Here is a 24,318-nt window from a genome sequence, read left to right as displayed (position 1 = left end):
TATGATAAGAAAATGATTTGTCATACTTTTGAAGGCCTATGAAACGACCCCAGAATAAATTTGTTGGATGAATGTTAGTTTTTTTCATAATTAAAGATGATGACATGACTAGGCATTTTTCCCGTTATTGGTATTTTCTGCCACAGAAGTAAATAAATGACAAAAAGGCTGTTTAGTTACACGTCATGAGTAACAGCCTATCGACACTGAGTAATCTGAATCTGCAAAGTAACTTGTGACTTCAGTTATTAATTAAATTAAGCTGGGTAAAAAGAAGAACCCATAATGTAGTGGAGTGTAAGTACAAAGTATCGGTACAATAATTGGTACAATAATTGGTTGCATTCAAGCCCTGGTTATTCTCCATTTTTGGCACCAAGACTTTAATTGTTACTGCGAATGCATATCATTCCAAATATCTGTTATCGGCATCGTTGATTACTAATAATACAGAGGTCTAGGGAACGATTGTGTAAGAGAAATAACAAGGAAACAAACAAAACAGGCAATGAAATATGGATTCTTCGAGATGTTGATTTATGGTCGTGTTTTGGCATCTGTGTTTCGCAGGTGTAGCTACGGCTGGCAGGGCCAATTCTGTGATGAATGCGTGCTTTATCCTGGCTGCGTCCATGGGACCTGCAACATCCCCTGGCAGTGCAACTGCGAGAGGAACTGGGGTGGTCTACTGTGCGATAAAGGTATGGAAAAGTTTATTTATTGTGTTTATTTCATCACCTCCCACTCAAGAGGCTGGCAAGAGTCCCTGCTCTCATTCTGCACGTTGCCACAAGCTATACTTTTCCTGTGTTTGATGAGTAACGGGTTAGCAAGAAATGCAGCAGTAACGACTTCTGAGAAAGCATCAAATCACCACGTAAAACACTGCAACACCTGAGCTCTGGTATGTAGGTGCAGTGCAGGCATATTCAGTTTAAAAGTTTATAATTTTATCACGTCCAGTCACCCAAAGGCCATCTCAGAGAGGATTAGAGCGCGATCATTTCATAAAAATGTGGTCATGTATTAGAAGAGCTAACATACCTTTTATACAAGGTCCAAATTCTCTCTTCTCTGACTGAGGAGCAGCAGCTGGATAGTTTTACTGCCTGTGAGATCTGAGCAGTAGCAGGGACACTCGATCCCCCCACATCCCTTCGTCACTGAGGGCTCTTCGGGGGATGAGAATGGGTCCTAAGATCCCCGGTGGAGACAGATCCCTGCTCTTTTATTTACCAGCCTGTAGGCTGACCTGGCCTTTAGCCTGAGGATGCTGAGCAGGGATCAAATAAGGTTTACTTCATTCTGTACATGGAAATGTACAAGACAAAAGTCTCTGACTGAATGATGGCTGAAACTAAACCACTTGGCTGTATTCTGTAAATACTGTAAAAGCTCTATCATAATGCAGAGCAGCAGAGGGGCTGAGAAAACACTCTGTGCTTCCTGTCAAAGCTGACAGCTGGTGCTCCACACTGAGTAAAGATTCCTGCAAGCTTCCTGGGAAAGTCCGGCACCGACAGGATAAAATGGTGAAACAAGCGAAGAGCTGTCTCACAGGGTCGATCCAGTTCACAAAGTCTGAAGGCACGGATGTGACTGACATTGAAGGTTCTCTCAGAAGGTCTTAGATATGAATTTACAGGAGTTTATCTTCATTACTGAGACCAATAAACACTGATGCCCCCTTTAAAAAGATGGTGTTGGTTTGTTTTTGTCTTGAATTACAAGATGATACTTCTTAACAGATTTTGATATTTTTCCCATTATATTTTGCATGCACAGGTTTTCAGTTAAGAAATGTCATCACCTCCATGAAGGGTGATCTTTATGTAGATGGTCTGTGAAGACCGGCACCCAGAAACACTCTGCTCTAGAGGCATCCTTCTGTCTGTACATCCATGGCAGCATCCAAAAAATGAAGTGACCGTTTTTTGGATGCAAAATTAGTATTGTGAAGAATGAGTCATCAGCAATTTTATTGTTTTCCAGGAAATTACAAACTCTAAAATACCATTAAGAATACCTACAAAATGACTTCATTGCGGTTTTTGGGTCAAGTCGAGTGAGTCACTGTTCCCAACTCGTAACATTCGGGAAATGCAAATTAATTGCCGTTTTCTTGAAAGTTGGTTAAAAAAACCTGCCTAGCATCTTTAACTTTGTTTCAGCACTTTATGTGGCAGCATTGCATCACACAGTAAATAAGAAACAGAGTATGTTAATGGTAGATGGTCAGAGAAAGCTGCATATTTAGCATCATGATGCAGAGATGCAGGGGTTATACTGTAGAGATCAGAGTCCTTATTGCGGAGAACTCAGGCAGGATGGATGAATTCATGTTGTGCCGTTTCTCAGATCTAATTTGGAAATTTTGGTCCAGCACTGAATTAATTTCTCGCTGTGTCTGCCTCCAGATCTGAATTACTGCGGTCGCCACCAGCCTTGTTTGAACGGAGGAACCTGCATGAACACCGAGCCTGACGAGTACCACTGCGCCTGTCCGCCGGGATACTCGGGCAAGACCTGTCACATAGGTGAGAGAGAAGCCACAGTCGAGACGGGCCTTATGCCATGTACACAATGTTCCCTCTTAATAGCAAGCAATGAATGAAATTATCAAAACATATTAGAGCAGCAACTACTTATCATTTCTTATTTATCGATTAATCTGCAGATTATTTAAAAACGGCCCAAAAATCTGAAAACTGTCTTCCTTGCTTCTTTTTTCCAACATCCTTGTAATAAATGACAAAGATCCTTAAATCTAACAAGCTGGAACCTGCAAATGTTTGATTCATTTTGCAGCGATCGGAGAAGTGATTACTCAACTTAACATTGCAGCTTCAAAACATACCAGCTTCACTTTATATGTAGCACTGACAAACGATGCCATACATCATTCACTGGAAATGACTGAAGAACATTCCCCATCTCTGTTTACCATCAGCCGAGCACGCCTGTGTTTCCAATCCATGCGCCAACGGTGGTACATGCCACGAGGTTCCCGATGGTTTCGAGTGCCAGTGTCCTCCGGGCTGGGAGGGTCCGACCTGTGCCAACAGTGAGTCGCTGCACTACGGATCTATCTTCATTTGGAGATGAATTTTTGCTTCTCAAAGTCTAAATAAAGTCCAACACTTCCTTCATATGTGGTTAGAAAGAAGAGGAGACTGAGTCAAAGTGTGTGTGTGTGTGTTTTCTCAGATTTGGACGAGTGTGCCTCCAGTCCGTGTGCTCAGGGTGGAACATGCATCGACCTGGAGGACGGCTTCGAGTGTGTGTGTCCTCCACAGTGGGAGGGAAAGACCTGCCAGAGAGGTAGGTTTTCAATAACTACACCTACACACGCACATTTTTACTTTGTTCGTGCACCTCTCACCAGAGGTTGTTAAAAAAAAAAGGATTTCCTGTGTTCAGGATTTTTTGGCAAACAGAAGGTATGTTTTCTTTCCTGTTACAACAAATAAGACCTTTAAGAGACACACAGCACTGCTCGCTGCTCAGGATAACTGTGTTTTTCAACCAGCAACCTGAGCACCGTGGCCTGAGTACAAGCTGTCAATATCCTGGACGAGCTGGCAGCTGCAGGGATCTTTTCTTTTTTTTTTTTTGTCAATGACTTTATGAGCCACCGTATGAGTGAGTCTATATCCGGCTGTTTGTTTGTCGCCGGCGGTGGCATTCGTTTCTATATCGCTGCCATCCCGAGAAGCGGACGTGACCGGCATGAAGCCAGGAAATGGATTACGACCGGTAAACAAAGTTGGGTTGTGTGTGTGTGTGTGTGTGTGTGAATGTGTGTGTGTGTGTGTGTGTGTGTGTGAATGTGTGTGAGAGGGTGAAGGTAGGAAAGAGATCCCAAGAGTTCAGTGTCATCTTACCAGCTCAGATCTCGGCTTACAGGCAGCCATTGGCCTCCTGTCTTACCTGGCAATTGTGTGAGTGTGTGTGTGCATGTGTGTGTAGTTTAGGGTTACAGAGAGAAGACAGGTGTGTGTGTGTGTGTGTGTATGTGTGTGTGTGTGTGTGCGCGTGTGAGTGAGCACAGCAGGACTCCCTGCAGACTGCCCCCCCACTCCTTTCCTTTGAATATTTGAGCAGCGCTGCTTTTTCTCTTCTTTGTCGTAACACTTTTGATGTGTTTGGATGTGCTGAACGTTTGTGGAAGAAGCTGTGCTGTTAGCAGACATTTCATCCGCGTCGAACAGATGAAAACTGTCAGCGGTCGTTTCTCAGAGGCTTTGCTGTGACACTTTTTAGAGGACTTGATGGTTGGGTTTTCCACACAGGACCCGGTGATATGGGCTCACGAAGAAATTCTCTTTCAATCTGTCACACAGCAGGAAATGCCACACAGTGTATAACTGAAATTTGCTGCCAGAACAAAAAAAAATGGGTTTATAGTTTCGCTTACTGGCAACAGCAGGTTTTTGAGCCTTTATTGGACAGCTTACAGTACAGACCAAAGGCAGTAACTACTGGGGAGGAGAGTAATGAGGGTTATGGCCCAGGTCACCGGACACCAAGCTTTTTTTCAGTCACAAATGCTGAACATTCTCTGCTTCTAGCTTTCTAAATGTGCTTTCTTGGGATGCACAATATATAGCGGGATTTGTATTATTGGCTGTCGACCGACATTGAGGATACGGGCAAGTAATACAGCCAATACTGCAAAGCCAGATGGTTTTTATTGATTTGATAAGCGCAGCTTCTACACAATCCGATGGAGGAGAAGAAGATGATTACTACATCTTAGACTGTCCTACCGTAACGTGTCCATAAACTACAGGTTGAATCATTCTGTATTTGACAAACACTTGAAAAGAAGTTAAAAGAAGTTGAAGGAGTAGTGCAGCGATCTAATGAAGTTTCAGGACTCACAGATCATTTTAAATTGAATCAACAGCTGCTGAGGTGTTCTGACTTCTGCTCCCTAGAAAAGGTCAAGCTCCAAAAACACTGGATCCTACATTTACCAACATACAACGAATGGTTTATGTGACTGTGAATGTCCCTTTTAAAATGCAAGTGAGCACACCTACAAGTTAATTGATTTTTTAAAACGTATTATTTAAAAAACAGTCTCTGGCTCCAGTGTGTGCTCAAACATGGCTCCAACCTTTTGATTCTGCAGTAGAAATGGGGCTGGTTCTGTAATTTTGGCGCTAGCGAGGCTTCGAAGGTTGAATTTCTGGTCTCTTTTCCTTCTCTGTGTCCTCTCCTTGGTTTGTTTCAATTGATGGACTCGGTCTCCTTCTACATCCTGCCTTTACAGATGCAAACGAGTGTGCAGGGAAGCCCTGTGTGAACGCTCGCTCTTGCAAAAATTTGATTGGCGGATATCACTGCGACTGTTTTCGGGGATGGTCCGGACAGAACTGTGACATCAGTCAGTATTTCTTTTTAAAAGTCACTTCTACATTTCTGTCCTTCCACTGGTGTCCTCTCCCTCTGGCCATTTTAAAACCTCTCACTTCCAGGACACGCAGCTTAGGTGTAGTTTATCTTCACTCACTTTTCCCACATGTGGTAACCCGTTTCTTTCTCTGCTTGGCAAAACTCAGCTGGCAGCTGTGCCATCATGACTGAACTTGCATGCCCAGTTCCTCTCTCCGGATCCGATGCATGCCCAGTCACAATCTATTAAAGGTCTTTCTGGCACTCTCTTGGCTCCACTAGTTTCTTTTTCCAATCTTTGACCCAATCTGTGCACATCCCACAGTGTAGACTGCACCTGAAAGATGGCCCCAGAATGAATTCCTACGTGGAAACAATTGAATGTTCTTCTTAATAATCAACTCTTCTTCCTCTTCAGGCAACAACGGCTGCCATGGTCAGTGCCTGAATGGAGCAACATGCAAGGTATGGGCTTCACCCAGCTCTTTTGCACTTTGCACTGCTGCACATACCAAAACAAAACAAACAAACAAACAAAACAAAACAAAAGTTTAATCATTTCCTCTTTTGTGTTTTCTGTAGGAGGGCCCGGGGGGTCACCACTGCCTGTGTCCTCCAGGTTTCGTGGGCGCTCACTGTGAGATCCAGAGGAATAAGTGTGATAGCAGACCATGTCAGAACGGCGGCCAGTGTCACACAGTGTTGGACGGATTCGTGTGTCAGTGCCCACCAGAGTTTGCTGGACAGCTGTGTGAGGTGAGTGTCATGTTCCACATCTCACAGCGCTGGATTATTGCAGATTCAGTGACTGTTAAGAAAAGAAATCAGCAGATGAAAGGTCAATTCAGCAAATTGAGAAGGGGACCAGATACAAATCGGACACTTTCAATACAGCTGCCAAGACTGTGTTAACAGAGCAGCACTTAACTGTGACAGGAAGTTCAAAGCTTTAAAACTTCTTGCTCAAGCAAAGTGAGACACTAGACGGTCTCGGAGATGGACAAGAGAACATTAGAAATGCAATAGAGGATGCTCCCTTGGACAGCGACTTCCATACAGACCCAGAGGCAGTTGTCTAAACTATGCAAGACTTTGTTCAGACAGCAGACGAATCAGATTAAATCAGATCTTTCACATTGTTATTTGCAAGGGATGGGATCAGATTTAAACGTCCAGACATAACAACATCTGTATGGGTTGCCCAGTCGTTCGGATCCACCTCTATCACTCTGAATTTGACACTTCAATACACTTTCTGGACTGAGATGCATCTGTACACATCAGATTTGAATCGTTTTTCACCCGACCTTAAAATGTGGCTTGGATCTGATTCTCGAACATCTCGTGTCGTGTGTTTATGTTGCTGCTTCCTAAAATCAATCTGGAATACAATCTGGATATGCCAAAAACGAGTTTGAGCTGGCAGTCTGAGCTAGGCCTCAGTTGCCATGGCAAAAACATGCCAATAAAATCAAACAATCTAAAGAAAATGTTGTTGAAACTCCTGCATGCCATGATGACGATGGGGTGAAAAGAATATGACCTTGGCAGCTTTGAATTTGGACGATAGACACAAAGCGACTTGCAAAGCTGTAGAAGTCATTGCAGCAGTGATCTGAGCCAACTGTCCATCGCAGTGTGCCAAATTACTGCTATGATCTGCCTAAAAGTTGTCTTACGTTATCAGCCCGCTAAACCAAGCCCAGGTGGGAGTTCTGTTGTAATTGATTACTTTATTTGGTATAGACATTACATATCGGTGTCCTTGCTGCAGCCTTTTATATTTGAAGTGTGTGTTTGAAGCTAATGTAGGTTAGCAGTGAGGAAACCGACACTTCCCCGAGTCTCTCGGGCCCTGAATGGAGGACATTGCTGGTCAGGAGCCAATCCTGTTTTAGCATCTCTACTATAAATACAAGCCTCTCTGAATGAGGTGACGCTGGATTTCTGCCCGCATACTACTGAGCTCTGATGCCTGCTATGGCACGGTGTACATTCCTGCCCTGCGGTGCCAAAACTACAACGCCTCCAGCATCATATTTCTCTGATTAGTGTCTCCTCTCCAGTCCGGGAAGATTTGGTTGTGTAATGGTGTTTTTTGCCCGTTCCTTATCTGAACCATGACTTCAGAAGTATTAAGGACAACTTGAATCCCAGTGGAAATGAGCCACATTTACTCTCTTAGTAGGTGACATGCTTGTCTTGATCATGCAAAGCCAGTTTACAAATTTTGTGCCACACTAGACATGACATTTGTATTTTTACTGACTTCAGTTTGGTATAAAATATGTCAAGAACTGTTGCAATTGTCATGAAATTTGGTACAGACATTCATTATCCCCAGGTGATGTATCCTCAAGATTTTGGTGAATACACCGTCTTTCTTTTGGCGCCACCAGCAGGTTGAAATTTGTTATTTAGAGAAAAATATCCAATCCAATTGCCAGAATAAATGTTGGCAAAGTACATTTCTGCAAACCACAGACAAAGTTGAAACTTGAAGTTTCTTTAGCTTCAGTTTTTTATTTCATATTGTGGCAACAGTGTGCTTATGGTCTGGTTAGGGTTAGGAAAAAAAAAACCTGTTTTGACTTAGAATACCACAAACCAGAAATGTGGCTGGAGACGGCCCAACTTCTTCTCAAAAATATCTGCTGTGTTCGGGCACAAACTGAGCTGGAAATTTCCCTGAAGCGGTTTCACACTTGCAAATGTTGAAGCGCAGTCTCAAACTGTGTCGCTGTGTCACTGGCTTTGCAGCTGTGTGTAACTCCACCACCGTCCCCTCCACCTCCTGAAATGAAAGGTCATAGACGTGTAACCTGAAAGTGATTTATTGATAAAAGAAGGAGAAAATAACCTCACTGCAAGGTTTGTCTCGTAGCTGTTCTGGAGCTTTCGATTACTTCCCATGATCTTCAGGAGTTGTCAAGTTCTCATAAAGTTGTCAGGAATGATAGGAAGTCTTTAAAGTGTTAAAAAATGTGAATATCTACAGGTAAACTCTGGACTCACCCCGTAGCTACATAAAACACACTTTGATACCAATTTGTGAATTTAAATCCATGATTTCAAACCATTCAGCTTCTGTTCTCACCTGTTTTTATTTGGATTGTTCTTGTATCTATTATGGACTCTATTTTGGATGGTATTTATATTGCCTATTGTATTCATACACTTGGTCTTATTTTTGTATATTTTTACTCGACATCATTGTAAATGAGGGGCCTGTCCTCAATGATCTTTCAGTTTAAATGAAGGTAATGACTAAATAAAAAAAGCTCCAGAGCAGCTACTAAATGGACCTCATGATCAGATATTTCTATTTTGTTGGTTAAGAATGAACTTGTTTTAAATCTCCTGCAGACAGGTAGAATCCTTTTGAACGGTACAAGCAATCACCAAAAGTCTTAAAAGCTCTATTGCAGAATGTAGTTTTTATGGTTGACCACGAGTAAATCATGATGTCGCCTTGTGGTTTGAATAAATTCTCCACCTGTCTGCTACAATGAAAAACGTCCTCTGGCTGCCGTGAACAGTGCAAACAGTTACATTAATGTGCAGAAGATTTATAGCCACTCTTGCCCTCAGACACGATCCCCTGACCACACACGTACAAATAGAGAGGAGAGAAAAATGTATCTGGCCCTGACACTTGGAGTAAAATAAACTGAGTGTGACCACAGACTTCACCCACCCTGTCGCCCCACTCTTAACTCTCGCCTTCAGCACCTTAAATGGCGAAGGGGTGCATCTCAGAGTTTACGCACAGTAGGCGTCTGTTTACATAGACGGAGAGATTTTCACTCCAACCCGTGTGTTGCAGCGTGTAGAAACAGTAAAAAATGTCACCGCGGCCTCCAGTCGGGTTCTTTCTGTGTCATGGTGGTGTAACAGATGATTTATCTTTATTATATTCACTGTGTCTCTGCATGATGTTGGACCAGAGTCAACGCTCACCCTCATAATGGGCTCTCTGTCTCTTCACTGCTCACTTTCTCTTTCTCTTTCTCTCTCTCCTTCTTCTGCCAGGCTTCTGTCTCACAATAATCTTGCAAGATTAAGCAGGGCAGAGATGTAAAACCAAATGCGTGGATTCCCTTGATGAGCTTAGGGAAAGTTTCTGAGGCTTTACTTCGCTCGTCCACTTACTTTCGATTTGCTCCGAACAGTGGCGGTGGCTTGAGCCGAGTTAAGCCGCTCACCTACGTAGACTTTAGATCTGCTTTATCTATTGCTCATTTGGCTTCACTTGTTCGACTAATCATTTTAGTGAGGTGATGACGTTTGGCGAACTGAGTCAGTGTGACAGCAGCAGTCTACAGTAGCAGGCCTGTGGCCAAAGATCAGCTCAGATCGATTGATAACAAGGAAACCGTCTCACCTCCCACAACTGCTGTCAGAGAGACTTTTGGCAAGTCACCATAGCTCCATCTGATCCAGTGGAGCTGCTCATTGGCAGGAGAGGGTTGTAGTTGTCAGTCAGCACTTGTGAAGGAGTGTGTTGGTGCTGCTTATCTCTAACATGCGAGTTTGTGAAACTTTTTGATTGTCAGATAAGAATTTCAACAACTTTGCTTGGATAAATAATACATTTTTAGAAAATGAAAATAATCAGCTGAGAGATGCTAAAATACTAATAGTGTCTCACATAATGGCGAACCCACAGCCATTTCATCCATTTTTAATATAAACACCTTGATTTGTTTCAGTTCTTCAATTTGATCTGTATATATTGTTTGTAATGTAAATACGATATCTTTCTCTCCTCAGATCTCCAGGTTCCCTTCAGATGCTTGTGATCCAAACCCTTGTGAGAATGAGGCCAAGTGCCACAGCATGGACCAGGACTTCTACTGCGCCTGTCCTGAAGGCTACGAGGGGAAGACGTGTGAACGGCTCAGGGATGACTGCCAAACCACCCCATGTCAAGGTGACTGAAGTCGACTGCAATCATAAACCGATATTAAACAAACCGTTTAATTAAAGAAAAGTAACAGATTTGAAACCCTTTATTTTTTGTCTTGCAGTCATTGACAGCTGCACGGTTGCTATAGCAACCAACGACTCAGCCGGAGTGCGGCACATCTCCTCCAACGTCTGCGGACCACGAGGACGCTGCATCAGCCAGCCAGCCGGAAACTTCACCTGCGAGTGTGATCCGGGTTTCAGCGGCATCTACTGTCATGAAAGTACGTGGAGACTTTGGATTGATTACAACTGCATCATAGTGTATAGTAGACCTTTTTATAAAGATTTAATTACTTATAAACTAGATAAAATAAAGAATAACCGAAAATCTTTATTAAAAAAATGTAAAAATATGTTTCGAAGCCTGCTGAAAGTATGTTGTCTATCTAACCTGACTTTTTCCAGATATCAACGACTGCCTTGAGAATCCCTGTGGAAATGGAGGGACCTGCATCGATGGAGTGAACTCCTTTCAGTGCTTCTGTCCTGAGGGTTGGGAGGGTCGACTGTGCGACCTCAGTGAGTTCCTTGCCTCCAACAAAATACAGTTATTCATCTTCTCAGTCAGTCTGTGCAGCATTTTAAACAAAATCTCTGTGGTAGAGCTGTTTTTTTTTTTTTTTAAACTAAATCAAAGACGGGTTTGGGAAAATTCCAATCATCAATCAATAAATCTTCATCAGATGTCAACGAGTGCAGACACAACCCGTGCAAGAACGGCGGGCGCTGCGTTGACCTGGTGAACGACTTCTACTGCGAGTGTGCCGACAACTGGAAGGGCAAGACCTGCCATTCCCGTGAGTCATGTGGACTGTGTGTTAATGTGTGTGTTTATGTTCAGAGCCGGCTGTGGCCCCAACTTCACTACGCTACACATCTTTGTATGTTTTGACAACTGAAATATGTTTACATGATGTCTGCACTGAGCGTATGAACTATCCTGTCTTACTGATGCTATGAATAGTCGCCTGAAGATGGTGTGTGAGTGTGTGACCTCGGTGTTTCTTTGTAATCCCGGCCAGGCGAGAGCCAGTGTGACCCAACCACCTGCAGTAATGGAGGCACCTGCTACGACCACGGGGATGCCTTCCGCTGCGCCTGCCCACCTGGCTGGGGAGGAAACACATGCAACCTAGGTGAGGCCTCAGGATGGAGTCTGTCGAGGTTCGAGGAAGCGAGTGATTGATGGTGTAGCTTACAGATTTACGTGGGTTTGCCGAATTTAAAATGCCTCAGATATTATTCTGCATTTTAAAGATTTGATCATTCTTGTAGGGAAGAGGGTCAGTTTGTTTTGCTTGAACCAGGATTAAATCCATACCAAGTGACAAGACAAAATTTTGAGTCTATCAGCAACTCTTTACAAGCCTTATGTTACTGACAATGTGTTTCTACAATGTTACTGATTTAGACAGATTTTAAGATCCTCAGGTGATATGTAAAAATCAGGTTAGAAAGAAAAATAGGAGAAAATAGCGACGTTATAGTGTCGTGTTGTCTTGCAAAAACCTGTGTCATCTTTGATTTACTGCGTGAGGATGCTGTGTAGATGTTTACTCTATTTCTGTGATGTCTGACTAATACTTTCTCTTCCCACAGCCAAGAACAGCACATGCGCCTCCAGTCCTTGTTCCAACGGTGGAACCTGTGTGGGAGGAGGAGACACCTTCACTTGCATCTGCAAAGAGGGCTGGGAAGGCCCAACCTGCGGCCAAAGTACGTTTCTCTATGTAGCTTTGCATATAACTGTCACCATGCTCTCAGCTGTATAGTACTTCAGTATCTTCTGACCCACACAAAATGATTACTTTGTGACTGTGGGTTGGATTATTTTGGTTTACTATATTTTATTAAATGACCTGCATACAGCTAGAAACTTTAAACGCGAAAGTATCCTAAGTAAGACAAGCTAATGTGTGATTTGTCCAAGACTGCAAACTTTGACAGTGGTATTGAAAGGGATAGTTCGACTCTTTTGATGTGGGGCTGTTTTAAGGTACTTATCCCTAGTCAGTGTGTCACCTGCAGTAGATGACCATCAGCTCTCTCCCTGTGTGGAGAGGCAACATGTGGTGCCGTCAGGAAGCAGTGCACTGTACTGCTAAACGGGACCCACAGCAAGACGTATTATAGCCACCTAAAATACGTCCCACCTAAAAAATATACATCTGTTTAAGTTTACGTTACGTTTTGAACATTTTTGGGGCATTTCGTTGCCGTCAAACAGCCTTTTCCTTTGGGACTACATTCCCTCAACCGTACAGCATCTGTATTCGTACACACAAGCAGAATGTAGTGCAGAAGGAAAAGGCTGTTTGACGGCTTATTTTAGGTGGTTTAAATACATCTTGCTGCTGGTGCAGTTTATAGCAGTAAAGACATGCTGCTTCTCCACACAGGGGGAGAGCTGACGGGCATCTGCTGCAGGTAATACACTGACTAGAGATAAGTACCTCAAAAAACCATCACTTCAAGGCCTCACAGTTAAGGGACTTCACTGTGATGCAATAATACAAGTGGTATATAAGAAGAGATTATAGATTATGTTTTTTATAAATAGTTTTGACTGGTGGGAATGATCATTTTTGCATCACAGTCTACATTTTCACTGAATAAACTATTAAAAAGCATTTGTTGGGTTCTGAATAAAACAAACTACGAACGATAGATTAAAATGAAAGCTTCGAACACTATATGAAGATTGACATAACTATAAAGGAAACCAACAGTGAGTCTTTTTTTGTAAAAACTCAACACTAAATGTCTCTTTTTTTGGCGTTCTCTTCCACAGATACCAACGACTGCAACCCTCATCCATGGTATGTCCCGTTTCCTCCCTCACACCACACTCCTGTGGCGTAACCAAACCTTTCCCCCCTTTTTATCCCCGTCCTCCTGCCTCCCTCATCTCCACACTTCACACAGGCCTCGCAGGCTGGAGGGGTGAAGGGCTGCTAAAAGCAGTGGAAGTTGTCCTTAAATCAAGCCTCAAAGGGGCATCTCTCAGAGTAGGGGGGGCGGCTTGGATATTGAATAGAAGGTGGAGAGAGAGGTTTTTCTGTGGGGGGGGGGGGCACAAGACTCCCACCTTCCCCATGGTGAATGCAGGTGGGGGGTGTAGAGGCGGGGGGTGAGGGCATACGTGTCCATTCTTCCCGTGCGACCTGGGGGGGAGCTCGGCTTTGAGGAGGCATGATGAGAGGAGGGGAGGGGAGGGACTGGACACGGCAATTAGCATCTGAAAGGTGGAGGCTTGTATTGATGAGTTGAATTGAGGCTTGTGACCCCCCTCTACCGTCACCACATACACACACACACTGACACACACACACACAAACGATGTGCTTTGTTGCAGCTGGAAAGGATGTGGCTCTTAACGTTTTTTATTTCTTCCCTCTCTCAGTTACAACGGCGGCATCTGTGTGGACGGAGTCAACTGGTTTCGGTGCGAGTGCGCTCCCGGTTTCGCCGGACCAGACTGCAGAATCAGTGAGTAAAGAGGCTGTGCTGTACTTAATCATACAACATAGCAATAACAATGAAGTATAATCAAGAGGATGGATGGATGGAGCGAGGAAAGACCTTTAAGTAAAGAGGGGAGGACAAGGAGGAGATGGACACATTGACACCTAAATGTAAGACCGGGACGCCGCCCTCTCCCTTTTTCTCGATCCTTTAACGCCTCAGGGGTCAGAGGTCGTCCCTCCTCCATACTCTCAGAGTCACACAAACACACACGGAAGACAAATTACCCAGTGACCCTGAAATTCTTCTTCTCTGCTCCTTTGTCTGGGCCGGATAGCATTCACCTTTTCTGTCAGGCTTGAATTTGAGAATTCTCATCCAGGCCGTGTTCATGTGGGATCTGGCTGACAATGGCCGACATTCCCAGTGATTCTGGTGGGAAGGCACAATTGATGTGTGTCGCTCAAAAAGCTGATGGGTTGGTAGTTAAACATGTGGAGACTCAGCTCATTTATGAAGTTAAATGTGGGGATTTAAACTGTACAGTTCTTGGGTTTAATCCTAGATTTATTTCGCCATAACTGAAAGTTTTCTGACCTGACTGTAATGAGATGATTGGCAGAGTTGGTAATACGAGGCAAAAACATGACTGCCATGCAAAATGTTGGTGTTTTTCATGAGTCTGAAGAGTTTTATTTATTTGGAGCCTTTCAAGTCGCAATCTGAATATCAGCTCATGTTATGTAATTGGTGGCACGCAGAGTCACACAGTTCACCAATAATGAGCTGCCTTGACAGTGCCGCCCTTCAAGGGAACAGAGAAGTTTGTGTTGAGATGGTGACCCCAGAGTGACAAACGAGTGACCACTCTAACCCAAACCAGGATCTTTCCCTAACCCTAACCAGGAGCCACATCGTTATCACATGAAACATAATTGGTACGACATGCACAATATAGAAAATTGTACTAATCTCACAAGAGGTTTGCATATCTACAGCTAGCATCTCCTCTGTTGGAATATAACCAGTTCCACAAAAGAGGAATGGTTATTCCTTCTTCGATATGAAGAACATACAAAACATTTTTTAATAACAATAAACTACCATCAGTTAAGAAAAGGCCATGCACATTAGTTTCAAGAAGAGATTTAAAGGAGGATACAGAGTTTGGCTGTCCAAGATGTTTTAAAGAAATAGGACAAATTCGGCTGTGCCACTCTGTGGTGTGACCAGGCCTTTACCCAGATAGCACATATGCGTCTTGCAGACATTGTCCCAACAGTACAAGTTACGTTGGGAAGACGTCTTGCCAACGTCTTTCTAATTAGCCAACGCTCCCCATATTACATCTTTCCAACATGACTCGCGTCTCTGTGAGACGTATTGGTGCTATTGGGGTACTTGTCTATCAAAGGTCATGAGGTAAAACATGTCAGGATCCAGGGTCTGGTGTCTAACCTACATTTTATGCTCTTTGTCCTTTCACAGATATAAATGAGTGCCAGTCTTCACCCTGTGCCTACGGTGCCACCTGTGTGGACGAGATCAACGGTTTCCGCTGCATCTGTCCGCTCGGTAGAACAGGAGTCCGATGCCAAGAGTGTAAATACATCTCTGTTCAAATGATATTTAACTCATTGATTCACTCCATCTTGTGATTTATGGAGCCAAAGTTTGGATTCTTGTTAATGGAGAATTCTAAAAGTCGACGTCCTGCTACAGAAGTTAAACGTTCCTCTTGGTTTCTGTCTGTGTGTAGTCGTGGGTATTGGGAAGACTTGCCACTACGCTGGGCTGCAGTTTCCCCACAGCAGCCGCTGGGAGGAAGAGTGTAACAGCTGCCATTGCATCAATGGCAAAGTGGAGTGTTCAAAGGTAACACAGCCCTTCTTAAAGCAGGACAGCAAATGAATTAATGCATTAACACATGCTGGTTTTCATAAATAGGCAACACACAGGGTAGCTGAACATTTTGACCCTGTGACACCAGGTGCTGTGTGGTCGTCGCCCCTGCCGGCTCCAGTCATCAGGCCAGGACCAGAAGCAGCAGGCCTGCCCGGCAGGACGAGAGTGTGTGGAGCACAGCTACCTCACCTGCTTCTCTCCCCCTTGCAATGAGTGGGGGGTTTGTTCCATGGCTGGACTCTCACCTCCACAAGCAACCACCAAGTGCCAGCCGAACAGCGGGCATTTGGACAACAGCTGTGGCCGCATAACACTTGTTTTCAACAGAGACAAAGTACCACCAGTGAGTCATCTCTTCACTTAGAACTTGTCTCATTGCAGTCGTGCAGTCCTGAGCACACTTTGGGTTTTGTTTTGTTGCTGATCAGTGTGCGTATGTGTGTGAATATGCAGGGAACAACAGTGGAGAACATCTGCTATGAGCTGAGGTATCTTCCTGACACCCGAAGCTTGGCAAAAGACCACGACCTTCTCCTGCTGTGTGACCTCTCTCATTCGAATCAGGATGCTGTAGAGGTGGCGATAGTAAGTGAATGATCAAAATTTGCTTGAATTAGAATTTGTACATGATCCTTTTCTTGGCTTAAAGTACAACCCAGATTCCTAAAAGTTGGGATGCTTTGTAAAATGTAAATATAAACAGAATTAAATGATTTGCAAATCTTTTTCGACCTATAATAAATGGAATGAAGAAGAGATATTTAATGTTCAAACTGATAAACTTGATTGTTTTTTCCAAATATACACTCATTATGGATCCGACTCAGAGTGAGAAGAACCACAGTGTAAAACCTTTTTTTTTGGAATTTGAGTTGTATTATTGAAAGTTTGCTGAGAAGCACCACAGTGTCTGAGGTCATTGGCTCTTACTGTGGCACTGTGGCTGGCAGTTTTACTTGGTTGGGACCCAAACAACTACTCCTGCTGTCTGGCCACAGGACAGTCAACCCTTCAAATGCTTACACAATCTGTTAGATTAAAGGCAGGAAAAGTGAACCTATCTAACCCTTTTCGCCTTTTCTAAACCTCTAGTGTTTGACTGTTTGTTAGTTTTTAGTTGTTGTTTTAGGCTATTTAGACAACAAGAACATGACCTAAGCATAAACACTATGGCAGCTTTATAACACATGAATGGTGAATAGATTAAAAAGATGTTGTATTGTTGCTTTTTGCCAGCCATTATGTCTCATTTCTTCCTTGTGCTCTGGTTCTCAGTCTTTCCAGCCAGAGGATCTACCAGACCACAGTCTGATCCAGCAGGCAGCCAGCGCCATAGTGGGCACCCTGTCCAAGCGGCACAACAGCACCGTAATGCTGGCAGTCATTGAGGTCAAAGTGGAAACACAGGTCATGCCCCCCTCAGTGGGTGAGTAATAATTAACATAGGTGTCCCACAAGGGTGTGTTATCGGCCCTGTTCAGTTCCTCATTAGTTACTTTTCATACTTCCACTGATTTTCATGATCTTGATGTCCACAGATTACCTGGTGCCTCTACTATGTGCGGTGTTCTGCCTGCTCTGCCTCTTCTGCATCATTGTGTGCGTCTGGTGGACGCGCAAACGGAGAAAAGAACGTGAGAGGAACATGAGATCAGCCGCTGACGACAACGTGAACAACCAGTTGCAGCCACTTCGGCTCATCGTGGGACGTCAGCAGCAGCAGCTGAAAGAAAGCAACAGGGAGGCCGAGCAGGAGCGCAAAAAGCTCATGGGCCCCTCCTATCGGACGTGTGAGGGGGAGGAGGAGGAGGAGGAGGAGGAGGAGACAGAAGGCGAGCTTGAGCTCGAGGATGAGTGTGGTGGAGCAGAGGCGGGAAAGCAGCCCGTTAGCAAATACTCTAAGACTGCAGTGCAGTCCAGTGGGGGATTGATCTGTACCCTGCACAGCTCCAGTTCACCCCTCAAAGCACCCCACCGGACCCCAGGCTACAGCCCCAAAGACAACCGCTGGAAAAATGTCAGTGCCGCCTTGACTGGTCAGAAAGACCACAGAGACCATTGTGTATAAGAAATTTAAACAAAGGACTCGCGCTGTGGAAGCGAGAGAAGCTGCGAGGCAGCAACTACTCTTATTTTTGGACTACTTTTGGGAAGAAAAAAAGGCTTTGTGTTTTAAAAAGCCGTTCTTTGCTTTGATTTCATGTTTTTGTCACTGTCACCTGAAATTATTTTTGATTCAGGAGGCTAGAGCACAGTGAACATCCTATTTTGCTTCTGTTCACTTATTTTCTTTTAATTATGTACAAAAGGAGCTGAAATGTTACCAGGAGGCAAAAGAAGCTCTCTGCAATTTTTGTTTATGGATTTGTACCATTAAAGAAACGATGAATCATCGAAAAGGAGATAAAAAAAAAAAAAACAACCTGTATAAAGATGTTTTTTTGTTTACAGAAGATTATGATTTTGTTGAATTGTCAGCGGGCTCCTGTTCAGTGTCTGTGGGGGCGGGGGGCAGACACACACACTAAAGGGACAGTAAAGGAAGAGTTTTGAGGGAAATGGACTGTTGCAGCCACAGTAACAGAGGAAACCCTCCCTTTGCTCTGTCTCTTTCCGGCTTTGCCCACCAATCCACCTGTGGCCGTCATATGCGCCAGCCTTACCAAAACACTTGGCCTGGAGGGGAGAGGGGACAGAAACCCCAGTGCCTAATATGTGGCCTTCCATTTTTTTCTCCTGTCTCTCAGTTGTCTTGGCTGAAAGCTCTGTTTGAGGATTTTTTGCAGTATTTGAGTTGGTAGCAAGTGCCTTTCTACGAGCCCCGCGTCGAGGCTCCAAGTCGCGCTGCCCAGTTTGACCTCCTTGTTCTCAAATCTCAAAGGGATATAATTGTACATTTAAAGAGTTCAATTTCACAGCAACGCCATTCAAGGTATTTGATCAAAACAGAAATGAATACTCTGTACATATGTGTAAATACTAAAGGAGTCGCTGTGTATATTTGAAATAAGTAACTTAAAGACAAGTCACACATTTTTATTATTATTATTATTATTATTGTTGTTATTATTATCATTATTATTATTATTATTATTATTATGACTGATATTATTTTTATTTTTTTTACAATGCCATTCCTTTTATTTATGCCAGTCAAAATAGGCACGTTTTATAACACTTCATATCCAGAGTCCCATAGTTAAGAGTCTTTACAATGAGGTACCACCTATGAGGGAATTTCTGAAGGGTTTATATATGGTTTGTCACGACGATGCATTTCTTTTTTTTTGTGGAAAAACTGTCACATAAATGGTTTTTGCCGTGTCTTAAGTGATTTTTAGTTAGAAATTCAACATTATACCCTGACCGTAAAATGACTTTCATCAGGAAAACAAAAACATTGCTCCTCAAAACAATCTTTTTCCTGGATTTATGTGGTCTATCATTACTAGATCTGGTCTTTTTTATTTTAATTTGGGTGCATATAAGTCCCAATTATTTTGTACTTTAATTTTCTCCATTAAAGGAAACCTGTAGTGATATCCGGAAGATGCATAATTGATTGACTGTGTTCTTAGCATTTCATAGCTGCATTACAAAACGGACAACATTTTAACTTCGATAATTTGGGAAGACTGTATCAAATGAGGCAGAAAACAGCTTCCATACTGTTCTTTAAAAGCAGGAACTTCCAAGAAAGTTGTCTTCTTGGCCACTCCTTAATCAGTGATGTCGCTGCGACTGTTTTCCTGACAAGGAATCTAAAAATGAAGGGTCATTACGTCACCGAATCTCACAATCTCAAATGCCACACTGTGGTGACAGCTGTATTGAAGTCTATGGGAGATGTGTGGAGAAACGCGCTATAACCCAACATGTCTACGTCGTATGACTTCTGATGAAGAAATGCCTCCAGAAAATGAAAGACATTTCAGGGAGTAGAATAACCACTGATTTCTTTTAGACACGTTGCTCGTCCCTATTGGGATGGCGATAATCATCGACAATAATGACCCGTTTGGTCACAATATTATCAGCCCTGTCAATCATTTTGGGGGGAAAAATCAGTCGTTCATTTACTCTCTGAAGTTTATTCTTTTATTTTCTTGGGGCATTTCTTCATCAGAAGTCACAAGATGTAGATATGTTCTGTTTCAATATGTTTCTCTATACTAACCCTGACCCTCCACCTCCCACAGCCTGGCACCAAAGCCAGAATCGTTAACTTAATGACCCTTCTTTCTTTTTTAGGTTCCCCGAAAGCTAAGGGAGAACGTCCGCTGTGACATCACGAAAAGGGGTGTGGCCAGATGTTACTTTATTGCAAGTTCAGGGTTTTCCTGCCCGTAGAAAGCGGAGCTTCTACTTCTGTGGTATTTGATCCAGTCGTTACCTCCCATTGGACTCTCATTTTTAACTTGCTTTCTGTTAGAAATATCAACGATTTTTCTTTTTTCTGTTATTTAATCAGAAGAAATTCAGCGGTAGTGTTGCAAAGCTGCCGACATTACAGCCTTAAAAAAGTTCTCAAACCATTTCTAAACCCATCTCAAACCCTTTTGTTTCAGGTGCCTTAATGTAACGAGCAATGCATTATTTGTGTAATCAATGGTCATCTTTTTATGTTGTTGGTTTGTTTTCACTATTAAGGAAAGTAACTCTTTAAAACATTGTGTGTTGTATAGTGGCGTGTTTTATTCGCCTGAGTAAAGTGCTCTTCTCGTCTCACTTTGCTATCACGGAGATTTCTGGAATAAAACGCCCGACGGAGGATTTATAGAAAAAGTAAAAAAGAACAGTCCACCGTGGCTCTTTTTGAGTGTCAGGAATGTGGATGTCAGTAGGTCAAATGTGGAAATCATGCATTAGCTTCATGTTTGGTTTAAAGGCTTTAATGAAGGGAACAATATTTGCAGATGTTTTTGCTACCATGCAGATGTTTTGTTTTTGTTTTGTATTTTTTTTTTTTTTTTTTTTGAAGTTACCAACTCGGTTCAAAATGACCCCTTTTCATATCATGTCACTGTCTCAAAAACGCCATCGTATTTTCTGTAAATGGGACACAGCAAAATAAAGAATTAAAGATGCATCACTGCTGGTGTTAAAAGCTGAATATGCATATTGTATACATTTTATTCTACAATGGACATGAGTTAATTTTATACAAAGTGAAAAGGTTTTCCATTATTTTAGTGGATGTTTCATTGTTCTAAATAATCATCCCAGTTATTTATTAAAGCAGTTTTGACACATCTTGATGGCGCTTGTAATATTTGGTCTGCAGTACACAACACTGAAATGTAACTGTCCGGTAAGCATCGAGCAGCCGGATGAGGGCGTGGCAGAGGAAACCTGAGTTCACAAAACACTTTGAAGTGAAGGTGCACTTACTTCGTGCTGGAGCTTTCGACCATCCTTCATTAGCCGATTGAGTTTGCTCTGTCATGCTGATGTCGATGCTCGTAATTTTCCATTCAGAACTTCTTATTGTAGGAGCTTTTATCCATGCTTAAAAATCGGTCTTCAGTTCATCCTTGACTTTAGAAACAGCTGTTGACAAACTTAACTTCCCTTAAAGGGGCACTATGTAGCTTTAGAGAAGAAATTCAAACTCAGAATTGTAATGTTTACAGTATTAATGAGGTAATAATACAAACTAAGACATTTATTTTTTCTATAACTAAATAAACAAGCTGCTCTCAGAGGAAAATATGGTCTAGAAAGGTGGCAGGGTCCGCCACATATAAACAAAGTAAAACAGTATGAAACTGTGTTGTCCTTTTAAGGTCAGTTTGTTTATTCAGTCATGAAAACAAAGAGAGTTTCTTAACTTAGTTTGTTATGGCATAAATAATCAGTCAATGAAGATTTCTGCACCAAGAGTATTAGAGTGCATCTTAAATGTGTGCTTGTTTTATATTGAGTGTATTCAACATGGATCAGGTGCTGATTTTGCATTGGTAAATCCATTGTGTTCAGTTAAAACTCCTTTTTTAAGCTAAAAAAAACATTTTGGTTTAGTTTCCTAAGAAAATTCTGCTGTAATTGAATCTGCAGTGTTAATTTACGCAACAAAATTGTGTATCATGACACAAATTGAAAACATCCCATCATCCAATTACAATTAGACATTTAGATTATCGTGTCACCATATCTTAAAGCTGCAGTAATTAATATTGTTATATAATTGATCAAATGACTGTACAATATGAGAGGTTGCTTGCATTGAGAAACCAACAGGGAATTATTACCAACTGACTTTTAGCGTCTTTCAGCTTATTGTTTTGGTTTAAAGATTTTAAAGTAAAACTGTTCACCTACCTTCACCAGGTAGATATTTCCTTTGTCTTCCAACTTTGATGCTGGCATAATTAGCCACTGGCATTTAGCAAGCTAAACAGCCAGATACTTACCATACCCCAAGACTTGGAGTAGCGGAGGAGACCAAAACAGTGATAAAAGAAAAGGGAATATTGGGAACATTGGCCAGAAACACATGCATGAATTATGCTAATTGGAGCCCTACCAATCATTTTATAGGGGAAAGATGCTGATGCTGATATTAGGGATATGTAACTGAGGCATGATATTTTACAGTTTAATAATCAACCTTATGTCCAAAATGCTGTTCACATGGCTAATGACAATAAATATTTCACTAATATTCCCATTCTACCATATCGCAAACTCAAATTAACGAACAACCACCATCGTGAAAAGGTCAGTGCTGTGATATTTGTGCACATCCAAAACCCTGTTGATATTCAAGTCTTTCGTAGTGTTTCTCCTTCCAGCAAGATATGTGGGCTTTTTTTGTGCATGTGTCTCTATCATAGCCTCGCAAACTCTCCACAAGGCAACGCACAGAGCTGACCACAAACAGGCAGGAGGCCATGTGTCAAAAACTGCATTAAAGACCCCACTGGAGACGCATATACTGAACTCTGAATACACGTCTAAATAATGCTCCTAAACCTGAATAATATTGGGATATCCCACGTGTCTTAATCGGAAAATGCTACAATTGGATTAGAAGTCATGGTCCTGTCATTTAGTTCACTGTAGGTGTGTTTTGAGTGTTCTTGTGGTTTTTCAGTGTTCTGTTTTCCCTCCTGTTTTTTTGTGCTCCTCTTGTATCTGTTTAATTGGCCCAGCCCTGTTACCTGGGTTTCCTCCCCAGTCTGCTTTCCCTCCACACCTGCACAGCTCTTCCCTCTTCCCAGTGTTTTTCCAGCCTGTCAGCCCCTTCCCTGTTCCTAGTGTTTTTCCATTCACTACCCTCACCTGTGTTTCTCCGCCTCACTCCACCTGAACCTCACTCCCTCGTTAGTTGTTTCTACATCCGGTCTTTTGTTCAGTCTTTGCGATCCTGCTGTTCTGTTTCATCGATGTTCCATCGTGTTCGCCTGTTCCTCCTATAGCTGTGATCCTGATTAAAACCTCATCCACTGCACTTCCTGCCTGCCATCTCATGCATTCTCTGCTTCAGCGTGACAGACCAAATCCAGAATATCCAAACAGAATATGCTGTTGACATGACCCGTATCAAACAAGGATATTGTCATATTCTGAATAAATGCAGGAAACTAGTGTGCAAATGTTCTCCAATGCTTCAAAGGGTCACCTGACCCATACGTCCACTGCTTCTAACACATTAAACAATATAACTGATGTGGTTGCAGAAATCTTAGAGACATTTATTTCAACAAAGCAAAGCAATCTGCACAGCTAGATATTAAAGCACTGGCTGGACAAAAGTCAGCTGCACTGTAAATGTAGCTCTGCTCAACTTAGTAGCTCTATTACAAATGGGAATGTGAATGAAATTATGTTGTCTCTTAACTAAATCATCTTGCATTTACACATCAGATCACCCCAGAATGAACTCTCTCATCCTCTAACTGTTGCTATTTGCACCAGAACAACAATCCTCTGAAACCCTGCAGTCCTTGCCCTTGCCCTCGTCTGTGTGGGCTGAGGACGGCGTTGATCGATCGATCCATAACCTCACCAGCCTCCTGCCATCACTCTCACTCCCACAACACCAATAGAACCTCCTCTCCTGTTCTGGGCCGATCCAGCCTCCACCAATGGGAGAATGGCGTGATCATCCTCGCCACATAAAGATGTGAATGTTTCATGAGTAATGTTATGATGCCGGGCGGAGCGGTGGTGGGGTGGGACACTTTTCCTCCTGAATCCCATGGGTGCTCCTGGCTGGCGCTAATAGGACCTTCTCTTGTCGGAAAGACCGGATCGACTTACAGAGCTTTGTCGAAGTGCTGGAGTCATCGGGGGAGAGGAGGAGGGAGATGATGATGTTTACGGATATATTAATGTATGGATGACTATAAATTCTCTTGAAGAACCATTTGTTCCTGTAGTGCGATATCATTTGATCCTATGAAGGGAAATACATTAACTACTTAGATATCAGAGTATTTCGTTTTGTTTCTGTAGAAATGCATCATGTCTTCATTTCTTTGAATCTGTATTTGTAGGTGCCAACTCTCACACAGGATGAAGGCTCAGTCCCTGACTATTAACAGTGATAATACCGAGTGTCCATTATTTATT

The 24,318-nt window shown here is 42.7% G+C and overlaps 1 protein-coding gene across 1 annotated transcript in view; it reads left to right on the top strand.

Moving 5' to 3' along the window:
- jag2b (jagged canonical Notch ligand 2b) overlaps positions 1–20,974 on the top strand; it is a 51,571-nt gene extending 30,597 nt beyond the window's left edge. Inside the window, exons 6-26 of the mRNA XM_073493397.1 lie at positions 571–701; positions 2,418–2,537; positions 2,951–3,064; positions 3,208–3,321; positions 5,279–5,392; positions 5,819–5,865; positions 5,983–6,156; positions 10,174–10,333; positions 10,431–10,592; positions 10,777–10,890; positions 11,055–11,168; positions 11,394–11,507; positions 11,971–12,087; positions 13,163–13,190; positions 13,775–13,860; positions 15,325–15,438; positions 15,596–15,711; positions 15,827–16,084; positions 16,195–16,326; positions 17,017–17,167; positions 17,280–20,974. Coding sequence (XP_073349498.1) covers positions 571–701; positions 2,418–2,537; positions 2,951–3,064; positions 3,208–3,321; positions 5,279–5,392; positions 5,819–5,865; positions 5,983–6,156; positions 10,174–10,333; positions 10,431–10,592; positions 10,777–10,890; positions 11,055–11,168; positions 11,394–11,507; positions 11,971–12,087; positions 13,163–13,190; positions 13,775–13,860; positions 15,325–15,438; positions 15,596–15,711; positions 15,827–16,084; positions 16,195–16,326; positions 17,017–17,167; positions 17,280–17,809 — 3,010 coding nt within the window. The 3' untranslated portion in view covers positions 17,810–20,974. The remainder of the gene's footprint in view (positions 1–570; positions 702–2,417; positions 2,538–2,950; positions 3,065–3,207; positions 3,322–5,278; positions 5,393–5,818; positions 5,866–5,982; positions 6,157–10,173; positions 10,334–10,430; positions 10,593–10,776; positions 10,891–11,054; positions 11,169–11,393; positions 11,508–11,970; positions 12,088–13,162; positions 13,191–13,774; positions 13,861–15,324; positions 15,439–15,595; positions 15,712–15,826; positions 16,085–16,194; positions 16,327–17,016; positions 17,168–17,279) is intronic.
- Positions 20,975–24,318: the final 3,344 nt, after the last annotated feature.

Source organism: Pagrus major, chromosome 22, assembly GCF_040436345.1.
Source record: "Pagrus major chromosome 22, Pma_NU_1.0".
Classification (NCBI taxonomy): Eukaryota; Metazoa; Chordata; class Actinopteri; order Spariformes; family Sparidae; genus Pagrus; species Pagrus major.
The sequence above is the reverse complement of the archived record's forward strand: the minus strand, read 5'-3'. Positions and strand labels throughout refer to the sequence as shown.